Below are 15,667 nucleotides of genomic sequence, written 5' to 3'. Positions count from 1 at the left end.
CAAGGCAGTCGACACCGAGCGGAAGGCACCAAGGGGAGCTCACGCGATAGTGCAGATGTACATAGGGCTGAGGAAGTCGCGACGCAACCCGGGGCTTTGCCAAACACCTAACTGGAATTGGAAGACGACGATACACGTGGGGAAAGCAAAGGAGTAAAAGAAGAAACCTGGGCTTACCTCCATGGTTGTTCAGTGGTAGTGTAGCGTCTTTGCGTTGCGCACGGTGGTGATGGTCTTTAGGCCCGAGCCTGCCACTGCCCCAGAACCGCTGTCCTTGCTGATGAGCCGACGCCCAACTCAACCTACCCCTTCAGCCAGACACCCGGGATTACTATATCTCTTCCAAGAATACTTGGATGGCCTTCTGACAGGATCCCCGTCCTGCAGATTCACTTTTCGCAAACGTTCTCTGATGGTAGCCAGAAGCCGAAGAAGCCGGGTCGGCAAGGATGACAATCCGCGGGCGCCCAGTCGTCGGGCACCAGAGCGTCACTGCAACACGACGAATCGAGGCCGGGTCGGAGACAAGTCAGTGCTGCTGATAGATAGCCGTAGTGGTACAATGCTGAAGCATCTGGAAACGTCGTAGAAGATGGTTAGTGTCATCGCGGCGAGACGGTTGGTCGCGTGCAGTCCACGTTCGCTTAACACAGGAAGATCTTCAGGCACCATCACATCCTCGTTCTCAGCTTTCCAACATCAGCCCAAATTCGATGTAGAGTCAACGCCCTCATACTCCGTAGCTTGGGACAGTTGCCCCATTCGTGTTGTGCCGAAGTCAACCTCCGGCAGCCCAACCTTACTTGAGTCAAGGCTAACGATATTACCGCATGGCAAGCAAGGATGCGTTTTCGCGGATAGCTATCCGCGCCAGCAAGGTTACACGGCGTTCCAGGAGCGCTTCCCAACGTCATTAATATCAGCGTCGCATCCCCCCTTTTATCATCGGAAGAAACAGACAGGTATATGTGAGTAATCTCGACGAGACATGTCATTATGCGCGTTAAGCTGAACTTGCTCCTCAACTTATGAGCTGCGCGCAACGCTTCTCACCGTATTTGTACATCACTATACTCCCAAAAGCAATATCAAAAATGTCCCGACACTCCGGCTCAGCCCGGGGTATATCAACGCAAAAATCCAACGCTGTTATTTCCATTCTCCATATCTCCGTACGCCAGAAGCCCGTATGCCTACCTCGATCATGATATTCATGTCACCAAGTACCTCGATCATTTCAGTCTCGCGGGCCCGTCACCTCGGCACCTAGAGTACCTGCAGCCAACTGCCCCAGTCCACCGAAGAAGGCGAGGAATAGGGCTAGCGCAGTCGACTCTCCAGCGTGAACTAGATCACCCTCAGGCGCAGAGCCGTCAGATTCCATTCCCTGCACAGCTCGCTTGGTCTTCTCGGATGGCTGGTAGGTAGCATCAGGATCACCCGCAAACGAGTCCGCGTCCGAATCTACGTCCGAGATACGCGCTTTCCCCCTTGTGCTGCGCCGCAGAGACGCACCTGTGGGTCCTGAATGCGCTGCGCTGGATGTACCATTGACGGCAGAGCTCTTAGCGGGACGTCCGGGCTTCCCCGATGTTGCGAGTCCTACCGGCGAGGAGGGTTCGCTTGCGTGTTCCATAACCCTAGCCAGGTCTTGCTTGAAGCTAACGTGCTTCTCGTGAGTCGGAACAAGGAAGGATAATATGCTGCTTTCCAGGATAGCATGCACGTCTAGATCGCGCGTGAAGGACCACGTCAACAAACTGATGGCTGCGAAAAGAACATCAAGGCTTGTGACACTGATAGCCGGGTGCACGCTGATATGCTTTAGAGCCTGACCCGCGTTGCTGATGCTAGTGAGAAGCCTATTTGTACTTGCCAAGTCGCTCTTGCCGATCGAGTTTGAGAAGAGATCCCAGACGTGAGAGCGCTGGGTGGGTCTGTTCACATAGACCAGAGTGGTCCACACACGCCAGTATACGAGAATAGAGGCGATTGACAGGGCGTGGAAGACTTTGGCGTATGATCGATGAGCCGCCGCCTTGGACGTATGCTGGTGGCCGAGAGCGTAAGGGACCAGTTGTGGCGCAAAAGCAAAGGCGAGAGGCATGGTCAGATATCCCAGTCGCATCATGCTCTTGTCGCCGAACTCGGAGACTAATTGAGGGAAGAGATTGAGCGTGATGAGCGACGCAACGATGCCCGTGTCGTATACGAAGGCATATGGGGTGAACAGCGCATCGTGTAGTGGGGTGTCATTGCGGTGTATGGTTAAAGGCGTATACAAGATGGTGATGAAAAACAAGCTCAAGGCATATCCCAAGCTCCCGATTGAACTCAGCAGTACAAATGACGCGATTGTTGTGTTTGAGAGATTGCGCCTGCGACCTATAGAAGACAAGTCAGCGGGAATACTACAACCTGCGTTGATCGCATTGACGTACCTTCGGCGCCCATGAAGATGGAGCTTGCAATCAGTCCGACAAAGTACTGGCTGGTATAAAGGAACCCTTCAGGCTTCATAATTCCAACCTTGTCGAACTCGCGAACAAGATCTATATCGGCGATCCAGTCGGCCAGATACCAGCGTCCTTCCTCTCCAGTGCCGTACCAGCCGCTCCATAGACTGCCTGGAACGTCATGTTTGTTCTCTCCGGCCCAACGAACGTATGAGATAGCGCGCCAGAGGAAGGCGAAGCTTCCTACCGAGAGTAGTGAAAGGAGCGCGATGATGGAGAAGGTAATGGCATGACGACGGCGAGCCGAGTCTTGCGATCGAGTGCGTGTTGACGGCGGCTGAGATTTGGCGGCACGTCGAGTAGTGAGAAGTACACGAGCTGTGAGCACTGTAACGAGGAGTACCTGCCCGCCGAAGAGGGCGATGGGTAGCGAGTTGCTGCGCGTAGATGCGACAGTGTCGACTGGCGCCATGATGTTGACTGGGTGGTGCGATCAAGAATAGGAATAGATGCGCATTAGGCGACAGCAACGAAGAGATTTGGTAGAAGACAGAAGCAAGTCAGCCCAGCTTGAAGCATGTCTGGCTTGTTTTGATCTGGAACGCGCCTGCCTCCCCGCCCACCCATGGACGTCACTGACGTAAATCTGGAGCTTACCCTTGTTCCACGCTAGGCTCATCCGGCGTTGGCCGTCGATCTGGCGCGTCTTCGTTTTGGCCTGCGCGACGCCAACTCAAGCCTCCAACACGATACCCGCTTAACCATGCCACACACTTATGGAGATGAAGACCTTGAAAATGCCGACGAGAAGTACCACGAGTCGTCCGATGAAGACTTCAATCCCGAAACCGCCCCAGCCGAAGAGGCATCTAGCTCCGAGGACGAAGACCATGTCACGATAGAACCCGCACAGCGCAAGGGCAAGCGGAAAGCACCGGCCGATGAAGACCTCGACTCCGGAGATGAAGTGACGATACAAGCTGCGCGGAAGAAGCGAGCCAAGAAGAAGGGCAAGAAGGGCAGTAAAGAGGACGACGATGAGCTGATCATATCGGATGATGAAGGCGGGGAGGGTGGTCTTGTCAAAACGCGAGCTCAAAGGAGAGTTGAGAGGAAGGAAAGGCGGCCACTTGCAAGAACTGAGGGCGCAACAGTGGACGTTGATGCGTTATGGGCTCAGATGACAGCAGCGCCTTTGAAGCCTCTGGAATCCACTAAACCACAGGAAGCGGCCGCGCCACAGGATCATGCACCCGTAGTCAACATCCCAGTATTGGCGGAGGAAGAACAGCTCACGATCAAGAAAATCTTTACATTCGCTGGGCAGGACACGACCGAGGAAAAGCAGATACCACGCTCCCAACTCGACAAATACCTTAAAGATGGTTGGAAGACATTCGAGACGCCCGCTGCAACCACACCTGCGGCAGAGTCCCCCAAAGATTCCTCCGAGTCTACCGGACCCAAGATCCGTCGTCCCATCCGCCGCCCATCACGATTCGACCCCAACCCTACAGGCTATGTCCGCGCCCTCGCGCCCGAACACCAGCTTTCCTGGCCCCGTAGCTCCGCTACCACCCTACACCCCGATCAAGAACTCGCTCCTGAAGCCGACGCTTCAACCACGAAGAAAGCGGAGAAGGCGCAGAAGCTCAATGTCGTGGACAAATCGCGCATGGACTGGACAGGTTTCGTGGACAAGGAGGGCATCGCAGAGGAATTGGATACACATGGAAAGACTAAAGAAGCCTATCTGGGTCGTATGGAGTTCTTGGCTGGTGTGGAGGCCCGAAGAGAAGAGGAAAGGAGGAATCTGAAGATCAAGGCTGCGGCGGCTGCGCCTACGGCGGGATGAGTGGTAGGGCTGATAATGTACTAAAGGGATGTAGATGTTTTCAATGATACCCACTTATTGCTTCACCGATGTGTAACTCCCTAGTCGCAACACTGACTTCGTTAGCTCTGGGACCACTGATGTCTTCGCTGGAGCGAAGTGATGGCCATGCTGATTCAATAGCAAGAGGGGAATGCACAATGTCATGATGCATAGTTGTGATTAAGGAAGATGAATTCAGACGGCGAAATGTAGTAGATCCCGCTATATTCTCTTCTCAACCATCTATCCTGTCCAATTGTTCCATACGTAGTTTCTCTTCAACGGTGTGTATCCAAACCTCCCCTTCCCTTTCCTCTTCGTCGTACGTTTGTGCCACTGTCTAGAACGATGCGGTGATGAATGGCCTTGGTGAGGCTTCCGGACTTACTCCAGAGACAGTAGATCAAGTATGACGTTGCAGAGTGTAATGAAAGATGGCGTGGTGAGGTCTTCAACACATCGTACCCACATACGGAAAATCGGTACTGACGTACAGATGCTATATACGTATGGCGTAGAATGGGAAGCAGTAACGGTGGTATACAAAGATGGTGCAAAGACGAGAGTCCAAATCGACTAACCGACAGATGGCGATCCAGGACGACCTCTAGGCCAAGACTCTTGTAAGTGCTCAAACCCCTGTGCTAACAGTGCGGTGATCATGCGTTGATGATGCCAAAGTGGTGGGCAGTCGACGTATGAAAACAAGGCGCCCGAGGCGACTAGTACCAGTGAGTCAGGTGTACCCAGTTACTGCATGGTTTAGAGATCGCTACAAGATAGGCTCTTCAAGCGTGGTCCCAAAGTCGTCATCTTCTTCCTCATCGTATTGAATCGGCGCCTTGATTGGTTTCGGCTTCATGTTCGCACGGATAGAAGCAATAATGACCCTAGAATGTTCGAAGCTGTTGGCCTTCAGACTCGCGAGCTCCCGCCCTGCCATTGTTAGAACGAAGCTGGATTTCTCCGGCCGGTGAAACTTTGCATACAATGCTGAAGCTTTGATTGTATCCCAAAGACATGAACCAGGTGTGAGGTACTCTCCCACTAGAGGCTGGATGTCGGAATGGCCTGGGTTGTCAGGCTGTATAGCATGGTACTTCTGGTAGCAGTTGTTCACAAGACTGTTAAAGCGCGCTGTCGTGCTCATATCACCATGCCACCCAGTATTCCACACACGATAGACGTCGTCCAGTTTCCCAGCTAGGGAAAGAAGTTCCTTTTTGATCGCCTCAGAACCCTTTCCGATGAAATGCTTACTTGGGTACAGTAGCGCTTCGTCCGGTTGAGTTGCTTGCGAGAGAACGGTTTTGACTTGCGCCATCGTCTCAATATTGTGCGCTCTCACAATGTCAAAATAAAGGTAGTCAAGGATATGCTTGGACTTGTATCGGTCGTCTTTCTCCCGAAACTTCTCAACACTTGTGGAGCTCTTTATACTGGCGCATTCCTTCATCGCGGTCTTGTAAAGTGGCTGTTTTGGTCGTTTCGGTAATTGGCGTACGTACCGGTCAAAGTCCGCCTGTGTAAAAACATACCCCTGTTTCGATGCATCCACTAACAAGTCATGCATATCATACAGCTCCTCGAGCGTCGGTGAATATATACAATTCTCGGTATAGGCCTGATTCACCGCTAAGGTGGTAACGCGACCAAGAAACGAATCATTGTTGCGGAACTCGAATGCTTTACGTAGAAATTTGTCGACTTCTTCGGGGTTGCTGGTGTCCATGATATCTTTGAGCTTTTCGGTTCTTATCTTTATACCATATTGGGTCGGATTAGGGGCCTGCGGCGCTGGGGCGTTCAAGAACGGCTGCACAAGTAAGGGTTCCCAGCAGATCCAGAACATATCACCGTCGTAGTCGCCTCCCTGAAGTTTTCCAGCTAATGGGTACCGCCCTTTGCATGGAAAAATTACTACATCTACCAAATGCGACAGCTCCGGGCGTATGACTGTGCGCACTTTCTGGATATCCGAGCGGCGACAAGCAGGCTGGCGAGTAACTAGAGCATCCATATTCCTAAGGCAGAGATACTTCTCATCTGTCTTCTCGTCGGCAAAAGAGGATGAGAACTGCACCTGGATCTCTCCCGGTTCCAACACTCCAAAAGGGTCTGCTATCCCGAAGAAATACGCCGACTTCGGAAGGGGTACACGTAGCTTCGATTCCTGTAGTATATGTTTTGCTTGGATAAAGCGCTCAAGACTCCTGGCAAGATATGGAAACTTGGTAGGAATGAATCCCGACTCGAGCAAAATTTTCAGCTTTTCCTCTAGTGAGACTGGTAGTGCTGCTTGCCAGGCAGATTCAGCTTGTGTTTTCGCGCCGTTTCGGTGAACCCAATCGTGTATCTTGACAGGATCTGGGAGTAACTCTAACAGCTTGTTGCGTTCCATTTCAAGACACTCCTTCATGAGACCAGCAATCACTGATCTCTGTACACCTCGATCGACCATGATAGGGATATACGCTATGTGCAACTCCGACGGCGACGGCGCGGAACTGTAGTTGGACACCTCGAAGGTGCGGTGATGATCATCGGTAGGAGGATGGAATTTCCATTGACTCCTGTTGATCTTAATCCAATGCTCAAGGTGCTCAGGATCTTTAGTGAAAGACTCTGCACTGATCATCCATAGTCCTTTGGCCCCACCAATACGTCCCTGAAATGCACTCGGCAAGGGGCCGGTAACCCCAGTAGATCTCTTGTATAGCTGCCATATGACTAACGCAGCACCCACGGAAATGATTGAGCATCCATCATTCATGATCTCGTTATCGGGAACTGCCTGCCATTGTATTTTGGGGTCATTAAACCGAGTATCTTCCGGATCGTTCGTAGCCAAGTCATCATCCACGTGGATGATTTGCGATGCCCCAAAGCACAACGTGGGTACAGTACGGGAAAGTCCAAGTTCGATGCGAGCAAAGGCTTTGCAAAAACCTTGATCTTTGTTGGTATCGAAGGGTAAGAATCGATGTAGCATTTGACCTACTGAGTAGGACTGCTTAATGCCGCAACCTTCGGTCGCGAAAAGCACAATTCTTTTGTCGTGAATCACATCCTTGGGTCGAGCGGTCTTGTTCCTCTTCAGGTCTTCAATATGGAAGGCTCTCCATTTACGGCCTAGAAACGAGTGTTCGGCCAGTAGCCATGCTTGGGATTGACTGCGAACTTGCTGCGCCTGACTGGATTTGAAACGCCCCGTCTTGGAGAAGTCTGACGTGTCTAAATAAAGAAAGCGGTCTGAGCCGAACATTCGCTCAAGCCGGCACGATTTGTCTGCTTGTATTGGCAACAATGCAAGGTTCATAATTGGGCCAGTACGCTTGAGGTTGGGATTAATATGTCCCTTGAACGTGTAACCTTCAGAATTGCGTTTTGCAGCTTGCCAGAGACGGCTTGACTCGCGTAGTCGCACATGTTGAATATTATCATGTTTCTCAATGAAAGACCACAAGGCTTCTGGGTCGGAAGCTACGGTAGACACATCCATACCACGTACCAAGTCCGGAAGTGAAACGGAGTTTTCTATTGCTACACGTTGACAGATGAACAGGATATGGTAGGGAATATGTTCTAGCATCCTGGGAAGCTTATCGACGAAGAGATTCTGGTCGGGTAGATTGCGTACCTCGTATGGCATTTTCGAGGGAGACTGCATGCTGGGAGGCGTCTGCCCTTGATTGTTTGACACCCCGTTAAATAGAGACAGTGGCAGCGCCGATGCGCGAGTTTGCTGATCGCAATCATTGGCGACGGAAGGCGCTTTCAACTTTCCTTGCTTGCCACCTGGAATTACCTCCGACTTATTCTGCTGGTCTTCAAGCTCGAAAGAGGTCTCAAGAAGACCATCCTCATCGACAGAGCCAAAAGTTGACCTGCTTTGGCCGCTGCTCCCTTGAGAAAAGATTTCATTAAGATCTCGTTGAATGTCTCGTTCGAGCAGTTCACTTCCTGAACGCGACATAGCTTCGTAGAGATCACGAATATCCAGTGAACTCATTGTAGTTGGACTTGTTCGTGTCAATCTAGGTTTGGGAAAGCTCGTCCCCTGGAAATCGCTGACACTATCGTTCGACGTAAACGAAGTGTTTGTGGTAGCTGCTGTCTCCTGAGAAGGAAAGGCAGTGTTGTTGAAAGACGTGTTGACTGAAGATGCAGCCTGGATAGATCGAGCCATATCGAGCGTGGGCCTCTTAAATTGTGGCTGTGCGATAGGCGAAGACATAAAAGACTTTACAGCCTGCTTCCCTTTGGAGGTTTTGGTCAACTTCGGCGAGTTTTCAGAATGACCGGAGCTTTCGGAAGGCCTCTTCCTAGTAATGTGTAAAGAGACATGGTTACTTGCCTTGTAGAGCGTCTGTGCCGGTCTGGTGGATGGCGATGGTGATGGCGATGGCGACAGTGATGGCGATCGTGGTGTCTCGAACTCTTGATCCGCCTCATCATCTGTGTCAACGTCTGTAGGTGATCCTGGATCAACCGCAGTCGCATACGACTCACGCTCATCTTTCTGAATTTCGAACGAATGATTTGCTGCCTGTGGAACAGACTTTACTCCTGTCTTCGTGTTAGCCCTGGCATAATGTGTTCCTATACCAATCTCGATGAAGCACTAGCTATGCAGCCAACGCACATTCGTTGATACATAACACCACTTGGCAATGGGTCTGATGGCAGAACGCCCAGACCGATAGCGCACCCCAAAGAAGAAGTAACAGTTCAAGCAGAGTAGCGAGTGAATCGTATCCTTTATATGATGTGCAAGTGGTAAGGCAATTCTGTTAGATGTGGATACCGAAGTAGTAAAAGTGTTTGTGTAATTTCTGTAGCATGTAAATGGCAAGTGCGTACTTACCACTAGAGGATGCCTCCAGACTCTTAGGCGGTTCATTTTTTGGTGTCCTACCCCTCGGAACCAGTTGACTCTCTTTTGTACTGGATAGAATCTTACGAAGCAACGCCAGGCGCTCTTCGGATGTTCGACTGGGAGCAAGACTCTTGAATTTGTCAATCGCATGATAGAGGGCTGGTCGTGCTCTGTAAAAGAGGAACTGTACAAGCGCATAGATTCTATCGGGGGTGTCATCCGCATTCCATGCTTTTGGCGACCATCCAGCGCCACGAATCTTTAGGCCGACTTTCCATTCTTCTTCCAGCGAGCAAATCAGATCGTCAATGGCTGCTCCAGGGCGGAGGTGGTGCGGAGTTCCCGGTAGCGCAGCGGCAGGACCACCGTTACCCGTCATGACGCGGGGCAACAACGTTCCAGTGTGCCTCGTGCTTCATGCGATAGAACAAACAATAGGGGTGCTCGCGAGTAAACGGGAAGGATATAAGTTGGAAGAGATATAATATGAGTGGGGTAAGTTGCGGAAGGCTGAGGATGCTCAAAGTGTGCCTGAGACAACTGTTGCTAGGTGATGGAACAGATGGTCTGTGCACACGACGCGTTATCGCGCAATCACGCGAGAATACCATTCACCAAGGCGAGTCAGGCGGTATATTAAGTCCTAAAGATATCTCACAGTGCCCTCCAAGAGCTTACTCAATATCCAGGAAATAGTTCGAGAATATCTCCAAAAATTCATGGTTTCCTTACCGAAGCCGATCAAAGCTTATCACCACGGATAATGGTAAATTGTAGCATGGATAGAAGAAGAACACCATGATCACATACGGCTCCATAAGGTCGTCTAGATTTGTGCCATTCCGCTTTTCGCACTGTGGCGGATATTTTCCCAAACATGCAATAGGTATTCGTGAAATTCAATGAACCGTGAACCAAGCCCCATCCTTCCCATATCCAAGCTCATTTGAGCTTAAACCTTCATCTCCTGAAGACCGTGCTTCCAGACGGTAACATAGGGTGTGACACCATCCTCGCGGTAGTTGAGGAGGACGATCATACCATCGGGGTTCATGGACTCGCCGGTGAAGAACTCGTAGTCCTTGAAGTTGGCGATGATCTTCTTGGCGTAGGCAGAGGCCTTGGTCTCGAACTCCTTGATGGTGGCCTCATCAGCGCCCTTAGTCTTAAGGGCCTCCTTGACAGCCTTCATGTAGCCTGTCTCTTGTTAGTCCTGCGCTTCTTGGGATTTGTGCTAGGCTGTTTACCCTTAAGGTAGGTGAGGTAGCCCTTCTTGTCGAAGCCGGTCTCGTTCAGGCGGAAAGAGTAGACAACGTCGATCTTGGTCTCGGCCGCGTCCTCGGCACCCTCCTCTTGCTCCTCGGCGGAAGCATTGGCACCAGTGTCTGTGTGGTGTCAGTCTTATGCATGGTCCATCTGCGTTGCCAGTACCCACCGAATGATTCTCCTCCGACAGTGATCTTGGTGCAGTCGGCCTCGTAGACGACGCCGTCAATCTCCTTGAGGTTGTACGAGTCGGAGATGATCTCGTCACCGGTGATAATGTCCTAGAAAAAAGTCAGCACCATGCGTCTGGTGTGGGAAATGTGTTCTTCTTTGTACGCGCAAAGCACCGTGAGGCCTAACAGGGAAGGCGGGGTAGTAGCGCAGGTAAGAGCGACCCAGTGCAGACAGAACGTACCTTGAAAATGATCATTTTGGCGGTGGATGTAGAGTTTGGGATGTATGTGGAAAGAGTGTAGGTTGGTCGGAGCTGGCAGTCGAGGGTTGTAGACTGGAGCGGAAAGGAAGCGCTGGACTATAAGGGCGTGAAAGAGAGAATTTGGTGGGGTCGAAAATTGGGTGTGAAAGCGGGCTAACCGCAAACAGTAGAAGCCATGGGCTGGCCGTGCGCACAGGGCGGGTGGCGAGAAATGCAAGCAAGTGGCTTAGCGACTAGGCCGGCCCGGGTGCTCGGCGGCGAAATGTCATGATGCGCGCGTATATCGTAAACCCCGGCATGCCTTGCTCCTGTCACCGGCACGCAGCACCACTCTCACACGACTTTCACCTCAACATCGCTCCGCTCACCTCAGCCTCTCCTTTCTGAGCCCGACCGGTCAATTACGCGCCAATTCCCCATAAACACCAATACGTCCATCCCTCGTCCGCTGCATTGCTCCTTCTCCCTAATTTCCCTGGTCCGCGGCTTCCGGCCTTGTTCCATCTTCGTCACCCCGTAGCTGACCCTGCGGTCCCGCCACGAACAAGCTACTCCTTCAGCATCGTCACCGACTACTCTGCGCAACTTCTCCACTTCACATATCTACGTCTGTAATCGATAATCGGCTCTCCTAGGGCACCTCTGCCACACCATGGCGAGCGCAAACACAACATCATACGACCTCCCGCCGCTCCCCGAATACACCCTCGAGCCTCTTCAACCGCTCACATCGTGGGCATCCGATGCCTTCATACAAGCGGCGTTGCCTGTTGTTGGCTACTGGGTCGTCTCTTTGATCTTCCACGCCATTGATGTATACGACCTATTCCCGCAATACCGGCTACACACGCCAGCTGAGGTCCTGAAGCGCAACCATGTTTCACGATATGAAGTACTACGCGACGTCATACTCCAACAGATTATCCAGATAATCGCATCCTTCAGCCTGTCGTTATTCGATGAGGCACCTACAACCGGCAAAGCCGACTACGATGTGGCTTGGTACGCGCAAAAGATCAGGCTAGCACAACACGCAGTTCCATACGTCTTATCTGCAGTAGGCGTCAACCCAACTGCGCTGGCTTCCAAGATCGCTGCTTCGCAACCGATGCTCTCTTCTGTTCTTATCGGAGGCAAATACCCCGCGCTGCTGCAGACAGCGACGATTGCGGGACAGCAGACTCTGGTCCCCGCTTTTGCTTCATGGGAGATGGCTGTTGCCAGCTTTGCGTATTGGTATGCCATACCCGCCTTCCAGTTCAGTGCTGCTATCGTTATCATGGACGCGTGGGAGTACATGCTGCACCGCGCGATGCACCTGAACAAGTGGCTCTATGGTAAGACTCGACCGATCTAATGCTCCTCGATTTTTTGTTGACATAAAAACAGTAACTTTTCACTCGCGTCACCACCGTCTTTACGTGCCATATGCCTACGGAGCTCTGTACAACCACCCGATCGAAGGATTCGCGCTCGATACTCTGGGCGCTGGTTTGAGCTACTTGCTTACTGGCTTAACGATGCGCCAATCCATGTGGTTCTTCACCGGCTCTACCATCAAGACGGTCCTCGACCACGGTGGTTACGCTTTCCCCTACGACCCTATCCACTGGATCTTCCCCAACAATGCCGCTTACCACGATGTTCACCACCAAAGCTGGGGTATTAAGACCAACTTCTCGCAACCCTTTTTCATCTACCTTGACCGACTTGGTGGAACAATGTACAAAGGCGATGTGGCTGCCAAGTACGAGCGTGCTCGTCTTACGGCACAGCAAAAGGTTGACCAAGAAAAAGAGAACAAAGCTACCGCAGTGCCCATGCCAACTGCTACAGCCTCTACCCTATCACAAGGTGAGGGCGCGGTACCACAAGGCGCATCCACGCCTCGCATCTCACGAAAGAAGGCCAGCAGCATCTCATCCACGGCTGGCACCAACTTCAAAGACCTAACGAACAAGGTCAATCAAAACTTGCACGGCAGAAGAGCCAACGTCCTAGGGTTGGAGAGCTCGCATTGATTGTACTGCTTTTTTCTTTTCTGTGTAAACAAACATCACAAGGTTACAGTAATGTATAGTTCTCTCGTGTATAACTTCTGGATAGCTATCATGCGTCCGCTGCATTGTGTTACTTTCTTGCATCTTTTGGTAACTTCACGTTTCCCCCAGTTACTCTTGAGATGCGGCCTGTTTTCGGTCATCATTCGCTTATGGACTGTACGATTTTGGGACGGCGTTTCCTGGGCGGTTTGGACCACATTGAATTTGAGTTGGCCAGCCACAATACTAGATTGCTTATTGCCTACAACTTAGTCCTATGCGCGTTTTGAATACGTGAGTGTCTCATAACACAACGTTTCACTCCGTCAACCTTAACTGCCACACCAGCCCCTGACTCACCGAGACTGTCTTCTATCCCAGCACCACTCAAATGCCATCTCAGGCTCATGATGCGTATAGTTTCTATTGATCCTCGGTTTAGTACGAGTCTTTATTCCTCTATCTGTCCTATGATATATACATTGATATCTTTCACATACAATACTCACTCGCGTCCTACCCTTCCGCAATATACTCATATCCTTGATACATCGTGAATTCACCATGTCTCATTGCAACAGCCTCCTGGGTATTCTTGATCTCCTCTATATTATTCCGTATTCGCAACAGGTCAATCACAATATCCTTTACTACAACATACCCACAATGCATCGCAACTACAAAGATAGGTCGCAGCACTTTACGATGCGTTCATTCCTGCACAAGATGGAAACTCGCCGTCTCCACAACAGCGACATGAAAAGGCTTGTCCGCATCCTCCGAAATGTGCCCGCTTCCAAAGAAGAGCATTACGAGCACAAGGAGACGCTGTACCGTGAACATACCAAGGCGGCCATCCAACGTCTTCCCAGTCGTCTACACTCCTCGCGGCTCTCTTTTGGTCCCACAAACCTGTGCTCGATACACAAATGTCTAAACCAAAACCTGCTCAACGACATATGGGGATGGATACGCCACGAACTCGACGGTGCCATTGGCAAGTTCCTTTATCCACTTGTCATGTCTCATGGCCTTCTAACAGCCGACCAGAAGTCCCAAGTCCGCAAACTAGAACCAGTGTTACAAATGTGGCAAACCAGTTTCAACGTCGAAGCATCCGCTCCGCCGGGTCATGAGCCAATTCAGTGTGGATCAAAATGGCATTACCAACAAAATCAATGCCCAGCATGCATGATGGCACGAATAGGCTCCGACGAAGATGTTCTCTTTGCGTTGTTTGTGGGTATGATTGGGCGCTTCAACACCAAGACGTTCACCACGCTGGACGCCCTTTGTAGCGTCGCTGGTTGGGATAGCATGAAGAGCAAGCGTCTTAGATTCGTGCGTTATTGGGTCCGGAAAACAGGTGGAGATGCTACATTGCTTAGAGCGGGTGATCTGGGCTTGGAGCTTAAACGCCTTCGCGTACAGTGGAAGCGTGAGCAACGCCGCCAACTTCGCTCGCTTTCTCATGTAAAGTCGCAGAGAATTTCTAATCATCCGACGTTGGAACAAAGGCCGTCGAAGGCGACTGGGCCTATTCACAGACGCCCTCTTGGTCGTACAGCTATGATTAGCACTGCAGATTCACAGCGATCTCACGAACTGGCCGTTCCGAAACTGTTCAATCCTAAACTTGGGCCCAATCCTCGACCCCCGGATATAAAGCGTCTATCGCCGGCGGAAAATCTGGGGTTTGAACTACCTAGTATGCGTGAGCGAACGTATACAATACCTGACGACCAGCAAGATATTCACCCAGCTCTGAGAGAACGCCCTGTGTCCGTACTTGTTCGTTCACCAACAAATGCTTCGAAGCGTTCTAACGAATCAAGAGGTTCAGATGCTTCAGATGACACCATCAATCCCGATGATAGCATGAGCGTCATTGCCCCTTGCCCAGACCTGCTTCACCCGGCACCCGCTCAAATCTCTCGGCGACCTTTGCTGATACCAAGATCCGTAAATACTCATCATCGTGCGGATTCTGTCCTCGACACTGCCCCTTCGATGATGTCTCAGGCCTCGACCAAGCTATACGCCCCTTCTATCGCAACAACCCGCACAATCGCCTCCTGCAACGGTGGCCCATCCTCTCGTGCCAACTATGTTGATCCCCTTGACAATCCAATCTATAACTACATTGAGACGCAAGAAGAGCGCATTGAAAAGTATCGCAGGCTCCTGGCTACTCGCCCCGATTCTGACCCCTTCTCCGAGTACGAGTACAACGCTATGGCGCTGCCAAAACCGCAGCGACAGTCTATGTACTCTGCTTTTGGAGACGCGGCTTTTGACGTTGCGCGATGGGATAGCATTGACGAGCAGGTTACGGAGGATGAGATTGAAGATTGGGAGAAAGACGAGCCTGATGAAGATGATGAGACAGTCCACGAAGTTGAAGTGGATGGAGACGTAAGGCTAGATAAGAGAAAGTATCGGAGGAATAGCGACGCAAGTGTTCGTTCTGATAATACGTACTGAGCATTAAATAAGACTATCTTCATGCACTTGCCCTATGTGTGTACACTTCTGATCCGACCATCTTGAATCTCGTCATTGTCAGTTTTCGGAAGCCCAAGCGGGGCGCGCAGTGGAATTGTCGGGCAGCATTTATGGTGATTAGACACTGCGCGGAATGAAGTGCGAGGCTAGTCAACTGAAAGTCTACTCAAGGAGATTTGACCAGGTTTACAAGACTTGACATGCAGG

General features: G+C 51.2%; 6 protein-coding genes across 6 annotated transcripts; 3 read left to right on the top strand and 3 right to left on the bottom strand.

Moving 5' to 3' along the window:
• Positions 1-1,237: 1,237 nt before the first annotated feature.
• On the bottom strand, positions 1,238-2,928 carry ALTATR162_LOCUS1749 (uncharacterized protein; the record flags this gene model as incomplete). Its single annotated transcript, XM_043309347.1, has 2 exons — positions 1,238-2,385; positions 2,442-2,928. 2 exons carry the CDS (start codon positions 2,926-2,928, stop codon positions 1,238-1,240), a joined length of 1,635 nt encoding a protein of 544 aa, XP_043165282.1.
• Positions 2,929-3,219: 291 nt separating this feature from the next.
• Positions 3,220-4,311, top strand: ALTATR162_LOCUS1748 (uncharacterized protein; the record flags this gene model as incomplete). The annotated part of the gene is made up of 1 exon (XM_043309346.1): positions 3,220-4,311. The coding sequence occupies one exon, from the start codon at positions 3,220-3,222 to the stop codon at positions 4,309-4,311; it is 1,092 nt and encodes a 363-aa protein (XP_043165281.1).
• Positions 4,312-5,104: 793 nt separating this feature from the next.
• Positions 5,105-9,590, bottom strand: ALTATR162_LOCUS1747 (uncharacterized protein; the record flags this gene model as incomplete). The annotated part of the gene is made up of 2 exons (XM_043309345.1): positions 5,105-8,901; positions 9,200-9,590. The coding sequence occupies 2 exons, from the start codon at positions 9,588-9,590 to the stop codon at positions 5,105-5,107; spliced, it is 4,188 nt and encodes a 1,395-aa protein (XP_043165280.1).
• Positions 9,591-10,163: 573 nt separating this feature from the next.
• ALTATR162_LOCUS1746 (uncharacterized protein) lies at positions 10,164-10,907 on the bottom strand (the record flags this gene model as incomplete). The annotated part of the gene is made up of 4 exons (XM_043309344.1): positions 10,164-10,408; positions 10,459-10,596; positions 10,647-10,758; positions 10,893-10,907. 4 exons carry the CDS (start codon positions 10,905-10,907, stop codon positions 10,164-10,166), a joined length of 510 nt encoding a protein of 169 aa, XP_043165279.1.
• A 658-nt stretch (positions 10,908-11,565) lies between these two features.
• Positions 11,566-12,934, top strand: ALTATR162_LOCUS1745 (uncharacterized protein; the record flags this gene model as incomplete). Its single annotated transcript, XM_043309343.1, has 2 exons — positions 11,566-12,250; positions 12,303-12,934. 2 exons carry the CDS (start codon positions 11,566-11,568, stop codon positions 12,932-12,934), a joined length of 1,317 nt encoding a protein of 438 aa, XP_043165278.1.
• A 687-nt stretch (positions 12,935-13,621) lies between these two features.
• On the top strand, positions 13,622-15,439 carry ALTATR162_LOCUS1744 (uncharacterized protein; the record flags this gene model as incomplete). Its single annotated transcript, XM_043309342.1, has 1 exon — positions 13,622-15,439. One exon carries the CDS (start codon positions 13,622-13,624, stop codon positions 15,437-15,439), a length of 1,818 nt encoding a protein of 605 aa, XP_043165277.1.
• Positions 15,440-15,667: the final 228 nt, after the last annotated feature.

Source organism: Alternaria atra (genome assembly GCF_907166805.1).
Source record: "Alternaria atra isolate CS162 genome assembly, contig: 21, whole genome shotgun sequence".
NCBI classification, from domain to species: Eukaryota; Fungi; Ascomycota; class Dothideomycetes; order Pleosporales; family Pleosporaceae; genus Alternaria; species Alternaria atra.
This window is presented reverse-complemented; position numbering and strand designations above follow the sequence as displayed.